The sequence below is a fragment of the Poecilia mexicana genome, unplaced genomic scaffold, assembly GCF_051168715.1.
Source record: "Poecilia mexicana isolate PSO_F unplaced genomic scaffold, ASM5116871v1 scaffold_2, whole genome shotgun sequence".
Lineage (NCBI taxonomy): Eukaryota > Metazoa > Chordata > Actinopteri > Cyprinodontiformes > Poeciliidae > Poecilia > Poecilia mexicana.
This window is the reverse complement of record NW_028263371.1, coordinates 15842036-15857623: the sequence shown is the minus strand read 5'-3', so window position 1 is coordinate 15857623 and position 15588 is coordinate 15842036. Positions and strand designations below refer to the sequence as shown.

At 39.0% G+C, this 15588-nt stretch overlaps 1 protein-coding gene across 1 annotated transcript; it reads right to left on the bottom strand.

The window, feature by feature from the left end:
- Positions 1-2003: 2003 nt before the first annotated feature.
- LOC148160502 (interferon-induced protein 44-like) lies at positions 2004-15033 on the bottom strand. The gene is made up of 6 exons (XM_088003863.1): positions 14857-15033; positions 13630-13782; positions 8893-9061; positions 2802-2902; positions 2569-2727; positions 2004-2060 (listed from the first exon to the last, which is right to left on the bottom strand). Exons 1-6 carry the CDS (start codon positions 15031-15033, stop codon positions 2004-2006), a joined length of 816 nt encoding a protein of 271 aa, XP_087859989.1.
- Between the last annotated feature and the right edge of the window lie 555 nt (positions 15034-15588).

Sequence of the window (15588 nt, the reverse complement as noted above, 5' to 3'; positions counted from 1 at the left end):
TTCTCCATGAAACATGAATATGAAATAACTTCTACAGGAAAGATCAGAGCTGTATGAGACTTTCCATGTCTCATTATTGACCAGCCCTGATCACATTCACTTGGTCATTTGATGACATCCACTTAGCCACGCCCCCTTCCAACAGGAAGTCACCTGTATTCACTGCTGGATGTTTTACTTTTACTCTGATTCAAATGGGTTCAATGTGGTGCAAATTGATATAAAATGACATGATGATGACCTCTGTGAATGCTGAACCTGCTAGCTGAACCATGTGAGCGCGGCTTATTAGCAAATAGCAATGCCCGCCATGTCTACGATTGTCTCCAAATCAAAAATGCTTCATGCGATTTGCACCAGACTTTTAATGGTTGACTTTAGTGACACTAAAGAGCCAAATGGCATTACATTATAACTTGACTCCACTGCGCTGATCGAAAGCTGATCGATGAAGATAGGTAATCCTGCAGCTCTGATGAGCTTTCATTTCTGCATGGATAGTGTTGAGGTGCTTTACCAGGTCGAGAAAGAGTCACATGCTGTTAGACAAAGGGCCCATAGTAAAGAGTTACATGTTTGATTCTGTTAGACACCAAGGTCCATTTCTCACGAGAAACAGAAACTTATCAGGCCACAGAGACATGGTGTGATTTCAGGGAGTGTCTTCAGTCCATATAATCAGCTAACCACCTCCTCCTCAGATGCTGCACAAACTTTTTTAGAAACTCTTCTCGAATGTAATGGTTAAAGAGTCTCTTCAGCGCTGAAAGTGAATAAAATAAGTAAAGTCTGAAATGCTGTTCTTGGCTGATTCTATGCTTCGTGTGTCAATACAAATTATGATTCATCGATCGGGATTTCCATTACCAACAATAGTGAGGTTATACAGGCCTTGGGTGCTGTCCCACTTTAGAACTGCAGTTTCCTCTTTCTTGCCTTTGTCTTTGGGATCTAAACTCAGCTGATGAGAGAAGTGCAATTAGGGACCACAGGTAGCAGGGCTGGTAGGTTGATCCCTATATGCAGGACAGTCGTAAGCTATCTGTGGCCACAGCTCTTCAGCTGCAGAGTTCTTTGTCCATCTTGATCCTGGCTCAAAGCTGCCTGGAGGATCTAACCAAAGGTTCCCCTTTTGCATCCAGTTTTATAGGAATTTCTACCCTATGAACATGTTCACATCGACTAGCACCGCTGAGATGCTTTCTCTATTGGTTGTTTGCTTGAATAGATGATCTCAGATCTTTGGAAACATTATGTCATGTCTATGTTCTTGTCCCAGGCCTGCTCAAAGGTCACTCCATCCTTTAGCCTGCACACTGTCCTTCTCTCAGCAGTCTGAGTCTCGTCCATTTGTTCCCTGTTTCCCTGATCAGCAAACTCTTCTTTGTTGGTTTCTCTTTTTGTCCTGGTCTGGGCATCTCATACCCCAGACAGTCACATTTGAAATCTTTCAGTTCTCCTTTTTCCCTTCTATCTTTCACATCCTACTGTCTACTTCCAACACAACATCAGTGATCTTTGACTGCAGTTACATTGTACATCATTTCAAGTCACTGTCAAAATCACATTTATACCCTCCTTAGCTTCTCCAATTTAGCACTAAAACAATATTAATACAAGTATTTTGTATTGGGCCTTATTCAAATACTCAAAGTGTTTAGATTTCATTCTGTAAAACTTTATGCAGGCTAGAAATGTACTTCTTATTTCAGGATGCCTGCTGTTCCTTTTTCATGGCTTGGCAGCACTCTCCCTGCCTGCCTATGATTTCTCATGGTTAAATACAAAAAGAAATGGAATTAAAGCAAAGCTTGCATGAGACAAAACATAAATGTGCAACTTCCTTGATCTTATTGAAGTTAGATTCTACAGTTTGGTCTATATTACTGAGTAATATCTAGACCTATTTGTAATGTATCTTCATGTGTTGTTACTTATAAACTAAAATCTCCAGCATGGGAATAATGGGATGATCTCAGGTTATCTTATTAGCATGGTCACTGTTATCGGTGGCCATGCAAGCTTGAGGAGTCATTGCTGGCACCATTGTGGTGAGCAAGCTGTAGAATAGAGAGAAAGCGGGAGAATTTGAGCAAGGCTTTTTAGCACTAAGAACCTCCTCTTGGCTCTTATTGGTTGTTTCTGACAGAGCAATGTTTCTGTGAAAGTAACTGAAGGGAAAAGGCAGAGGAAAATGATGGCAAAACTCAGATGAGTTTTGCCATCAACTGATCACTCCAAATGGTAAAATCTTACCTGAATTTTTAAAATTCATTCTTTCAAAAGACTGAGAAATTTGACTTATGATTCCTGAGATACAGGAATTGCTACTCTGAATCTACTAAAAAAACTAACTTTATCAACAATTTAATTAATATAGATTATTAATCATAATTATCAATAATTACAAAAGCCAAAAAATATTGCAAAGTTTGATTCCCAACATTGGTATATTTCAAATTAAACCAAATTAATTAAAAAAAATAATTTTCTCATATTTTTTTTACTGAGTTGAACAAAATGCTGCTGTGATTTCCATGCATATCACACACTGTTCTGCAGCCTTACACTGTTGTCAGCATAGTTGTCTCCAAGGTCAATTATTACTCTGAGTGTTTTCAGGATCAGAGTGTCGACGTCAGGATCCATACAAATTTCATGACTGTAGTTCTTCACTGGGAAAATGCAGCTCATTGGAATCCCCAGACTGGAGCTGAAGTCAGACATCTGTTTAAAAGAAGCTTTTTTTCAGAATTGTATATTTTTTCCTCTTGTTTTGAATACATTTTTCTCCAACTCACCTTTTTCTTTAAATATTTGCTTTTGTAGACATTTCTCAGATTGCTGTCTGTTTCTTTACAGGCTGCATCAATGTGGGTGAGAATTGCTAGCTGAGGGATTCCTGTGGATACAGATTTTCTTTGCATTGTTAATGTTATATGTTATTAGAAACAAATATATTTTAACAAATATAGCAGAGGAGCGCTTCTCAGATTATCACTAAGAGCAAAACATAACAAGCGGGTTTAAACTTCTGCTCAGCATTTGTAGTGTGTCATCGCACTATGAACAGGACGACGAAGCCCAGAAGTAATAAAAAAGACAAAGGCTCGGAGGATGATACCCTAGAAGACCGCACCAGGCTAGCAGGCGACAAGGCGGCTAATGTTAACACGAGCCCCACGTGCTCTCCAGGTCCATCTGCCACCAATGAGGACGTCCTAGCAGCCATAAGCAAACTTAGCAGCACGGTCGACATGAGGTTTGTGGAGCTTAATGGATCCATTTCCAGTCTCAAAGCGGCGCTTTCCGATATTGGTGACCGTGTGACATCAACAGAGGCTGCAGTCGTGTCACAGGAGAGACGAATTTCGGAGCTGGAGAAGAAACACGATAGCTTAGCTGCGCAATGCTCTCAGCAGCAAGCTAAGCTGGAGGATTTGGAGGCGCGTTCGCGCCGGCAGAATATCCGTATTGTGGGTATACAGGAGAAAGCGGAGAATGGTAGACCGACGGACTTTGTCTGCAAATTATTACCTAAACTGCTGGGAGAAGACAACTTTGATCGGCCAATTGAGGTGGATCGGGCACACCGGAGCTTGACGCAGGCTAAAGACGGGAAGGCGAGAGCCATCATTGTCAGGCTGCACTATTTTCAAGAGAAGGAGCGGGTGCTACGTTTGGCAAGGGAGAAAGGTCCTCTCCAGTACGACGGTCGCTCGGTGTTCATCTTTCCCGACCTCACCTCAGCTGTTATGAAGAAACGTCAGGCGTTCCAAGCTATCAAGGAGCAGTGCAAGTCCAAAGGGATTCGTTATGGATTCCGATACCCTGCGCTGTTCCTGGTTACTGTGAAAAATAACACTGCTACGTTCGACACTTCAGCGGAAGCCGATAAATTCCTGAGCCGGGAGATCGAGGACTGGCAGTCTGGGACTAAATGAAGCAGGTGGTCAGATTACCCTTATGATGTTATGCTTGAAATTTTGAGAAAACGAGCAATTAAGGACTCTGTCATTAGGTGAGAAATGTCACTTATCTATTTTGATACGTTCATAGTGTGGGGTTGAGCGGCTACTCTAGATGGAAAGATGGGGAGCTGTGTTGCTTGTCCGCCCCCTGGCGGACGGCTAATTCTAGCTTTAAGTTGGGGGTATGGAGACACCGCTCCGGGTTTCGTTTTCGTTCAGTTGTGTTTGGTAGCAGGGGGGGTTAGTCATGTTACGGGTGGGGCTGCTTCTTGCACATCGGTGTGTTCTGGACATCTTATATTTATCTTCATAGTCACACAACAGTTACTAAAATGCACACAGATTGATGACAACTGATCTAGATAAGCATAGTAAGGGCGGGATTAATTTGATTAGCTGGAATGTCCGCGGGATAAATAGTCCTATAAAAAGAGGTAAAGTTTATGCACACCTGCGTTCATTGAAGGCTGATATTTGTTTTCTCCAGGAAACCCATATTAAGAAAACGGCTGCTAAAGTTCTTAGCCCCTCATGGGCCTCTCATGTTTACCAGTCAAATTTTAGCACAAAAACTAGAGGGGTTGCAATCTTGATTAAAAAACACATATCGTTCATTCATAAGCAGACAATTTCAGATCAAAGGGGAAGATACGTGATTGTAAGTGGGCTGCTAAATACTGCACCAGTGACACTAATAAATATATACGGCCCTAATTTTGATGACCCCATCTTTTTTCAAAATCTTTTTAATGCAGTGCCGGACTGGGTGGGCTCTAATATAATTATTGGTGGGGACTTAAACCTAATCCTGGACCCAGTTTTAGATAGACAACGTCCTCAGACCAGCTCACTCAAGAGTAGTGAGTCCCTTAAAAATCTATTACAATCCCACAATTTGGTTGACATTTGGAGATTACTATATCCTACCGGGAGGGATTACTCATACTTTTCAGCAGTGCATAAGTCCTACTCTAGGATTGATTACTTCTTGTTGGACTCTAGGTTGCTAGGATCAGTATCAAGCTGCAAATATCACAATATTCACATATCGGATCATGCTCCTGTGTTGCTGAACCTTAAATTAGATTCTAAAAAGGGAAAGTGGAACTGGCGCTTGAATAACACTCTGTTGAAAGATAAGAAATTTTGCTCCTATATTTCAAACGAAATTAAGTCATACCTGAGTTCTAATGATAAGGGGGATGTGGATGACTCAATGCTCTGGGAAGCAATGAAGGCAGTTATAAGGGGATGTATAATTTCGTTCGAGGTAGCAAAGGGTAAAGAGTCTAGGATGAGGTTGGTGGAAATAGAGGGCCTGTTGACCAGCTTAGAAAATTCGTATAAATTAAAGCAGTGTCCGGATACATTGAATAAAATAACAGCTCTACGATATGAATACAATTCTATTATGTCCAGAAATGTTTCTAAATTACTGGCACAGATCAAGCACAGACACTTTGAGCTAGGTGATAAACCCCATAAGCTATTAGCCCGACAGCTTAAACAATCACAGGCCTCTAGAGCCATACATCGTATTAAACTTGAAGATGGGACCTTACTCTCAGACCCAGATAAAATCAACGACCGCTTTGCAGACTTCTATGCTAGTGTTTATCAGTCAATGGGAGAACTAGACTTTGGAAATATGGATAGATTTTTTGAAAATTTGAATTTGCCAAAACTACCGTCAGATTCGGTTGAAGCACTGGAAGCCAGTATAACTTTACAAGAAATTGAATCTGTCATCTTGACCCTTCCCAACAACAAAGCGCCTGGTCCTGACGGCTTTAGTGTTGAGTTCTTCAAAACATTCAGTCCCAAATTATCGCCTCTACTTTTGCGTATGTTAAACCACTCTAAGCAAGTGTCAAGACTGCCTCCCACTTTAAACAGAGCCAATATTTCGCTCATTCCCAAACCTGGCCGTGACCCAGAGGTTGTTTCATCCTATCGCCCAATTTCATTGTTACCTCTAGAAACGAAAATCCTTGGAAAAATTCTAGCCAATAGACTCAAGAAATACATCGGTTTAATCATCCACCCGGATCAGACTGGCTTTATGCCAGGTAGGCATATGTTTTTTAATCTGCGTCGTCTTTTTAATATATTATACTCAAACCATTCAGATGAATCCATTGTTATTTCCCTAGATGCACAACGTGCTTTTGATCAAGTAGAATGGCCTTACATGATGTATGTTCTCAAAAAATTTGGTTTTGGACCTTTGTTTACAAAATGGATCGAAATAATTTATTCAAACCCAACTGCTTCTGTAATTACTAATCAGAATATTTCACGCCCTTTTGCTATTCATCGTGGTACACGTCAGGGCTGCCCCCTCTCCCCATTTCTCTTCTCAGTCATTATTGAACCTCTGGCGGCCAGCATTAGGCAAAACCCCTCAATATCACCTATCGTGCTGTTTAATCGTAAACATCATATTTCGCTGTATGCTGACGATATACTTTTATATGTCTCCAACCCGCAGAAATCGTTGTCTTCTCTCTTGACGATGATCAACAATTTCGGCAGCTTCTCAGGTTTTTCTATTAATTGGGACAAAAGTGAACTAATGCCACTTACTACAGAGGCCGATCCGACATATTTGAGGTTCACACCATTCAAGATAGCTTATGACTCCTTCACATATTTGGGCGTGATGGTAACCAAAAAACCAGAAGATCTTTTACGACTGAACTGGCAGAGTAAAATTCTACAACTTAAACAGAATATCGATTTTTGGAGGACTCTCCCACTATCCATGGCTGGTAGGATCAACGCCATTAAAATGGTGGTGCTTCCGCGATTTCTTCATTTATTTCAATCTGTCCCATGTTTTATAGGTGTATCCTACTTCAGACAACTAGATTCTATTATTATTCCCTTTATTTGGGGATATAAAAATGTCAGAATCTCCAAAAAACACTTATGTAAACCAGGAACGCAGGGTGGGTTCTCCTTACCAGATTTCAAGCAATATTACTGGGCATGCCATTTATCCATCTTGGCCTGGTGGAGGAAGGGTCCACCCTCATCTGATGAGTCCTGCCCTACCTGGTTATCTTTAGAACGTCTACATTGCTGTAAGTCGTCCCTGACAGCCCTCCTTAACAGTCCTGTTAAAGTCAATAAAACACTCTATACAAATAATTTTGTCATAGGCAACACTATCAGAATTTGGAAACAAATACAAAAATTTATAAAAGCTCCAGAGGTTTACTTTGATACTCCTATCTGTGAAAATCACTCCTTTGCTCCAGGTCTCAACGACGCCGTCTTTCGGATGTGGAGAGGGAAGGGTATTGTTGTGATAGGTGACCTATATATTAGTGGAACTTTTGCATCTTTTACACAGTTATGTTCTGATTATCATCTTCTCCCGTCAAGTTTTTTCCGCTATCTGCAGATTCGGGACTACGTTAGGAGAAATGTATTGGATTTTGGAACTTTAAAGAAACATGAAACTCTGGAGAAAATAAATAAATTTGATCCTATCAATCAAGGGGCAGTGTCATACTTCTATAAGATCTTTAATAGCTTACCTGTAGACACAACCAGGATAAAGAAAGCATGGGAGAATGAGTTAGAGCAGCAGTTATCTGATGAAGTATGGGAGGAATGTTTGAAAAGTATACAAGACTGCTCAGTCAATGCTAGACACAATCTCATACAGTTCAAAACAATTCATAGACTCCATTATTCGAGGGAGAAACTGAGCACTTTCTTTACAAGGGTGTCTCCAATTTGTAATCGTTGTCAGGCTGCTGTGGCTAACTTGACACACTCCTTCTGGTCATGTGTTAAGCTTCACTCACTTTGGGAGAAAATTTTTCATTTTTTTTCGACAGCATTTGGAAAACAATGGGACCCAGAACCATTTATTGCCATCATTGGGGTCTCCAGTGCTGGGCAACCAGCCACTAAACATGAGAAATTGGCTGTCTTGTTTGGTACAGTGATTGCTAAAAGGTTGATTTTGAGATTTTGGAAAAAGGACTATGTGCCCACATTTGATCTGTGGTTGGGGGAACTAGCTAATACTCTGCATCTGGAAAGACTGAGATATTGTAATGAAGATAGAGTGAGTGTGTTTGAGAGAATATGGGGCCCTGTACTAAAACTCCTTCAATGTCAGACTGTTAATAGCATTGTTTAGCAGCGTGTGTAACCGTTTTTTTTTTTTTTATGCTTATTGAATGATTTGGATCAATTTGTGGTGTATTCATCATATTGTCCTGACTATGTAAGTGTTTTCTGATGTGCCGATTTGGTGCGGGTGGGGGATGGGTGGAAATCTGTTCTGTTCTGTTAATGTTTGTATGTTAATTTGAAAAATTCAATAAATAATAAAAAATTCTTAAAAAAAAAAACAAAAAAAACAAAAAAAAAAAACATAACAAGCGGGAAACATTCATGACAATTTCATTTTTGCAAATGAAATTGCAAAATTTAAAATAGCAAAAATGCTATTTATTTTGAAAAAATATATATTTTGTTCATTATACAACCAATTAAAGTTACTGACATGAAGTGTTTATAGTGCTGGTGTTTATTGTTAAATTTCTTTGGTGAATGTAAGTATGATTGTATAATTTGTTTTGTGTGTTCAGTTGAGTCTCACTGTTGTCCTGTCTACCCCTAGATTGCTCCCAGCTGTGTCTTGTTTCCCCTTATTACCTCCTTGTGTATTTAATCCCACCTGTGTTCCTTGTTGGGTCCTCGTCATGTTTGTCATCAGTTGTGTGTACTAACCAGTTACTACTAGTCTGAGCTCCTAGCCTCTGCTCTCCTGTGTTGCCTGGATTTTGTGCATTATCTTGTCTTTTCATCATTAAATTCATCATCAATCACTCTTCAACCTGGGTCCACTGCCTCTGCCTCACCATCCTCACAACCGCTCATCATGACAGTTTCTTACCCATATCACTGGCTGCTTCTCTGATTTCCTTCATTTTCTGTAAAACAGACGACTTCATTTCAACTGCATTAGCAGAATAAATGCAGACCAGAACATGAACTCTGTCACTGATGGATGGGGAAGAGTTGTAGCCAGGATCACCATCAGAAAGAGGAAATGAAGGATTGAACTGTGGAAAAAACATGATGCATATTGAATCTAATTGGTATTAAAAGTATATACATTAATACATGTATATGTATATATACACACAGTGATCCCTATATGTGTGTGTATATATACCAACTTTATTTATAAAGCACTTTAAAACAACCACAGCTGATACAAAGTGCTGTACATTAAAACACAACATAACAATAAAAAATAAACATAAAAAATAAAAACTCTTACAGTTTAAAAATAAACATACAATTTAAAACTAGATCCCACTGGAGTTGAAAGCAAAGCAAAATAGTTGGGTGTAATGGATAGTGAACCATTTAAATTAAGTTTCCTAAATTATTCAAATGTGTAACTATTTATTGTAAATTATTTAAAGGGCGTTGCAGATTGTTTAATATTTGTCTGTTTTGATTATCACTGCTGGTTTGTATTTTGTTTTGTTTAATTGTATTTGCACTTTGTAAAGTTTTGGGGGGGTTTGTTATGTACCTCATGGGGTGCCGTAGCTTAAAGAGGACAGGCCCTATAAAAGCTGGCAAATCATTGTATCAATGAATGACAACAACAAACTGTCAGAGCTGTGCTTGGCACTGTTAACGCTTAGTGTTCCCCGCTGAAAGCAGCGAGGTACGTTTTATTTTGTTGTTTGTGTTGTAAGTTTATGTTTATATTCTAATATTTGTATCCATTTAGTTTTCACGGTGACTATGGTGACTGAGATGGTGTGGTGACTGTCTGATGATCCACATCAAAGAAAATAAACAAACCTTGAAAATCACCCGTCGAGACCGCGCAAAATTAATTCACATGCTGGGAAGCTGCTACAGTGGGTTATAAGACGATCTTTAAAAGTGGACAGTGAAGGGGCCTCTCTGACCTGCAAAGGCAAGTCGTTCCATAACTTAGGGCTCACAACAGATAAAGCCCTGTCCCCTCTGAGCTTCCTTCTTGATCTTGGTACCTCCAAGAGCAACTGATCTGCGGACCTGAGAGACCAATAGGATATGTAGGGATGAAGAAGCTCAGAGAGGTAAGCCGGGGCAAGATTATGCAGTGATTTAAAAACAAACATAATAATTTTAAAATGAATCCTAAAATATACAGGCAGCCAGTGAAGTGAGACCAGGGCAGGCGTCACATGCTCCCTCTTTCGAGTTCCTGTCAACAGTCGTGCAGCAGCATTCTGAACCAGCTGCAGATGTGAGAGCAGCGACTGACTGACTCCCAGATAAAGTACATTACAGTAGTCCAATCGAGTTGAAATAAAAGCGTGGATCACTGTTTCAAAATGCTGCCTGGAAAGGAAAGATTTCACTGACGCCAATCGCCTTAAATGATAAAAGCTGGACTTAACCACGGCTCTGATTTGGCTGTCCAATTTAAAATCACTGTCCACCTTAAAACCAAGATCTGTAATAACAGGTTTGAAATATACTTCCAAGGGTCCCAGGTCAACAGAGGAGGACTCACAGGAGCCACTGGGTCCAAACACCATCACCTCTGTTTTGTTTTCATTAAAATTTAAAAAGTTCAAGGCCAACCAAGCTTTAATATTGTCGTGATCTGTGTTTCTGTGTACTTATTGTACTTATTGCCTCTTCCCCATTGATTGTTCCCAGGTGTGTCTCGTTCCCTTGACTACTCTCCCAGTGTATTTAGTCCCACCTGTTGTCTGTGTTCCTCGTTGGGTCCTTGTCTAACCTTGTCTTGCGTACGTCTACGTCGTCTATGATAGTTAGTCTGCCGGCACAGCTGAACTGTGAAGTCCTGTGCCGGCATTAGCTCATCGTGTCAGTCTTTGTTGTCAGTGCTACTGGTATTTAGCTGTGTGCTAACTTCTCTGCCGTGCCGCCTGTTTTTGGACTGTTTGAGCAGCTTCATCATTAAACTCTTCATCATCTTCATCATTTCCTGGGTCTATGCGTCTCTCCTTACCACCACCTACCACACCTTATGACAAATATCACCTAGACATGCCAGGAGATGTTTGATGGACTGTACATCCTTCTGCTTAAGGGGCAAATAAATCTGGCAATCATCAGCATAACAATGAAATGAAATCCCATGTTTCCTGAGAATAGAACCCAGAGGCAGTAAATAAAGAGAAAAAAGCAGTGGGCCCAGAATTGAGCCCTGCGGGACACCATAAGGCAGGGGTCCCCAAACGTTTTCCTGGGAGGGCCACATAACTTTTCCCTTCTCTGGTGGGGGGCCGGAGTCAGTTTGTAACAGAAAAAGTGTGACGATTGCAGGAGTGCTTAAATCAGGGGTCCCAAAACTTTTTCCTGGGAGGGCCACATAATTTTTCCCATATGGCATTGAAGCAGAAGATGATTCAGAGTCACTAATATTCTCTGAAAATTTTCTGTCCTCCAGGTAAGACTGGAACCATTTAAAAACAGTGCCACCAATACCTCCAATGTAGTGTAATCGTGATATTAAAATGTTGTGGTCTACTGTATCAAAGGCAGCAGTTAGGTCAAGTAAAATCAGAACAACATGGTGACCAGAATCACAAGCAAGAAGGATGTCATTAAAAACTCTTATGAAAGCAGACTCTATGCTAGGAAGAGTATTAAAACCTGACTGGAAAACCTCCAGAATGCCATTGTCATCTAAAAACTGTGTCAGCAGACAGTACACAATTTTCTCTAAAACCTTAGAAAGAAAAGGCAGCTTTGAAATAGGCCGATAATTAGCCAGAACAGTCGGATCAAGGCCAGGTTTTTTAAGCAGTGGTTGTACTACTGCATGTTTAAAACTAGCAGGGACCACACCTGAGAGAGACTATAATTGCAAGACCAGGCTGCCCTATGGTAGATAAAATATCTTTAAAAAATCGTGGAGGGACAGGATCACAGGGGGAACCTTATGGCTTAATGTGGCCAACCACGTCCTCTAAAAGTGAGACAGTCACAGGCTCAAACTGATTGAAAGCAACAGAGCAAGGGACCGAAACAGAGGGGTCAGAGACAGGAGCTGTGATAAGAGCCCTGGTAATATATATATATATATATATATACAGTGATTCTTGAGAATAGGGACAAAATGGGTTTTAATTTTCCCATATTTTTTTTTATTATTTCTCAACCTTATGTATGCAAATATGACAAATAATGTTTAGAAAATATGAAGATGCTAAGGTACAGGCTCCCAGTTGCGAATTTAAAAAAAAAATTACATTTTTAATCGACCTGACCCAAAACTTTGTCATCACCATCTGACAAAAAATAAATCTAAAATGATTTTTAAAATACCCCATTAGTGATATTTTTACTCAATTTACAGACAAATGCTTCTCAAGAAATAAAATAAATATTATTTAAAACAAAAAACAAGAAAAAATCCATCTGATGGAGTTGACAGTGCATGACGGAGTTGACACAGAACTGAAGGTGGTGACAAACTAGTGAGTAAAATGAAAAACTTGGTACATGTGAAGTAATGCAATTCATGTAAAATACATTAAAATGAATTAGTTGCACAATTAAGTGAGATTTGACAACAATTTCACTGAAAGAGTCAGAAAAACTCTGACGGAGTTGACATCTGACGGAGTTGACGAAATGCCAAACTACCTCAATTTATATGATGTTATTCTGAAGGAGGCCATATTGTAGCTCGTCAGGTCCATGAAATCTTTACATTATACCAAAATTAAGCTTTTATTTCACAAAATTTCATCAAAGTTTTGTAAATTGTCAGTTATGGAGTTGACACATCATGGTTGTGACAAACAACTTAGGAATAAAACAGAAGAAAAAACTAAAGAATAACTTAAGCTAACCAGAGCTAACTAGCCCTCCTAGCAAAGGAAGAGAAAAGACAATGTCATGGGGTCCTCAGAAGTTCTGGTGCCCCCCAATAATGCCTGATTTTTTTACATTCTTTTCATTTCTGACGGTGTTGACAAAAACTAAGGACAAATTTCAACGGAGTTGGAAAATATCTAAAAATTATTTTTAATTCAATTTATTGATACTTTTATAATTATTTATATGACTACTTATACTTAATTGTCATAATATATAATTTTAGTATTTCTTTAATTGTTTTAAACTATAAGAATGTATTGAGTTCTGCTCCTGGACAAGGGCTTTTACAGGCATCATCCACCGACTACAATGTTTAAAATAAAAAAATATTCAGCAAAAAAAAGAAAAATATACATTGTTGTGCTCACATGACCCAGGTTAGTTTAGTTAGATATTTGAAAAAAATATATTTTGTGTATATTTTATTCAAATTTCATGCTTTATCCATAGGACCTGTTTTGTCCCTATTCTCAAGAATCACTATATATATATATATATATATATATATATATATATATAATGTGTATAGCAAGCTAAACCTTTTTTTGTTTGTTTCTTGGCTCCCGTGACTCTTATTCTTTACAACCAGGACTGGAAGAGAAGAGACAAGGTGTAAGACATGGAGAAAATGTCTTGGGGCTGGAAATGGAGCAAGAGTCAGATGCATTCAGGAATGTGGCCTCTGAAAATGATGAGCCTGCTCTACCACTGAGATATGTTGTGCTTCAATTTAAAAGTAAAAATAAGTATATATTTGTACCACATAACCATCCTTCATGTGTCCCTCCAAGGCCAGTTTGATGTCGTCTGTTCTGATTCCTCTTCCATCTCCATCTTCCAGACCCATAATGTCATTGAACACAAAGGGATAAAAGCTTTTTTGGTCTTCTTTCTTGATTTTATAGGTTTGATACTGAAAGAAAAGGATAAACAGTACACAGCACAGCTTCAATATAATATATATAAACTGTGAAAACTGTGGAGGACCAAAACTGACCTAATTTAAAATAAAAGCAGGATATATATATATATATATATATATATATATATATATATATATATATGTATGTATAATGTGTGTGTATATATACCGTATTTTCCACACTATAAGGGGCACCGGATTATAAGGCGCATAGAATAGACACTACAGTTAACTATTTGTTCCGTACTCTACAAATGTCAATGTGTATTTATTTAAAAAAAAGGTCCCCCGAGTACTTTATATAGTCGGCTGCCCCAGTCATTGTTTCACTCACGGTGTCGGTGTTGCGATATTGTGCCCAACTGCTTTCTGGGTAACACAGACCAACCAACACGCTGCCGCCGCAGTCTCTGTCTCTCTTCCCCTGCCCCCCGTCTTTAAATGAATAGGGGCTGGTCCCTTGGTAACCCTAGTCAACTCCAGTCGGCAAGGAGAGATTTCCGTGACTGGGCCGGGGCGTGGGACCTGCAGATAACCTGATTATATATGGTCGTAGATAGATAGGTCAGTCAAACTTTATTAAGAAATCAGCATTCTGACAAATATCCCAGCATGCACCGCGCGCTTCTTCTTCTATGGGCGAAAATGAAGTCGGAGGCTGCTTACCGAAGTTGAATTGAAGGTTTTAAGGTGCGCCTTATAGTGCGGAAAATACGGTATATATGTGTGTGTTTTATATGTGTATTTTTCTTGTTTCTCATAAAATATATCACTGATATCAAATTCGTTTTGCTTATTATCTTATTGCTAATTTTATTGTCTCAGTTCCCAACAAGTGTGTAACCACTGAGTGTCAAAAAGTTGTGCATTTCCTGTCATGTTACTGATTATTTAGGAGAATTAGGGCAGAAGAAAGACAATTTAACTCAACATTTTCTTACACAAATGCTCAGAACTCAGCCATGTGAAAACCAAGCTGATGCACCATGCTGACATGAGTAAAATGTCATGACACTCAAAAATGTGAATGAGCCTTTAATGCCGAAGAAAAAAAAATATATTCACCCTTCTGGTGAAACTATGATCAGAGATTATGTTGCAGGCCAGAGCTATATTGGTCATTCTCCCTTGCAGGACGGTGTTAACAGAGTTGATGAAGCTGGACTTTCCCATACCAACGGGTCCACAGAGTAAAACTCTGATTGCTTTTGCTTCTTCATTTTGAGGTTGAAAATTCTTCATGCACTGCAGAAGTTCCTGTTTGTTTCTGTTAAAATGTGAAAATAAAATTTACAATTAAATTGATTCAATATGCCAGAACAAACTTTTTGCTCCTGAGATCCTATATGGCTTCATTTACATTTTGTTAGTATCATGGAGCCGTTTTCAAGAAATAAAATTTCTTTCTTTTCAGACATTTCCAATAAACATCACAACTAGGTAAGATATACATTTCTTAAAATACAGAATTTGAGGATTGCTGTGAGCGTCCGGTTTTAAATTCATAAGTCTCTTAAATGACACATTCGCTTGTCCATGACTTTGATATCTTTTAAGCCTCAGGTGTTTATGTGGGATCAGTGGCGCCTGTTGCAGTAAGGATGTACACACTATGTGTACCTTGAGAGTTTCCTTGAAGTAAAGAATTTTTTTTATTGGATTTCTTTATTATCTAACTGTTAGGTAAATTGTAGTATTATCAACTATTTGTTATAGTTTTATAATGTTCTTACCTTATGTACTCTTATTTATTTAGTCATATCTTTTAAGAATTGTTTCTGTATGTTAATCACTCTG

Excerpts from the sequence above, each read along its gene's own strand:
- LOC148160502 (XM_088003863.1), bottom strand. The coding sequence starts at position 15,033 with ATGAAGAATTTTCAACCTCAAAATGAAGAAGCAAAAGCAATCAGAGTT. Across the intron at positions 9,062-13,629 it reads ACATGAAGGATGGTTATGTG|TTCAATCCTTCATTTCCTCT; the intron begins GTACAAATATAT and ends TTTTTTCCACAG. Across the intron at positions 2,061-2,568 it reads ACAACTATGCTGACAACAGT|CTTGCTCACCACAATGGTGC; the intron begins GTAAGGCTGCAG and ends TCTATTCTACAG.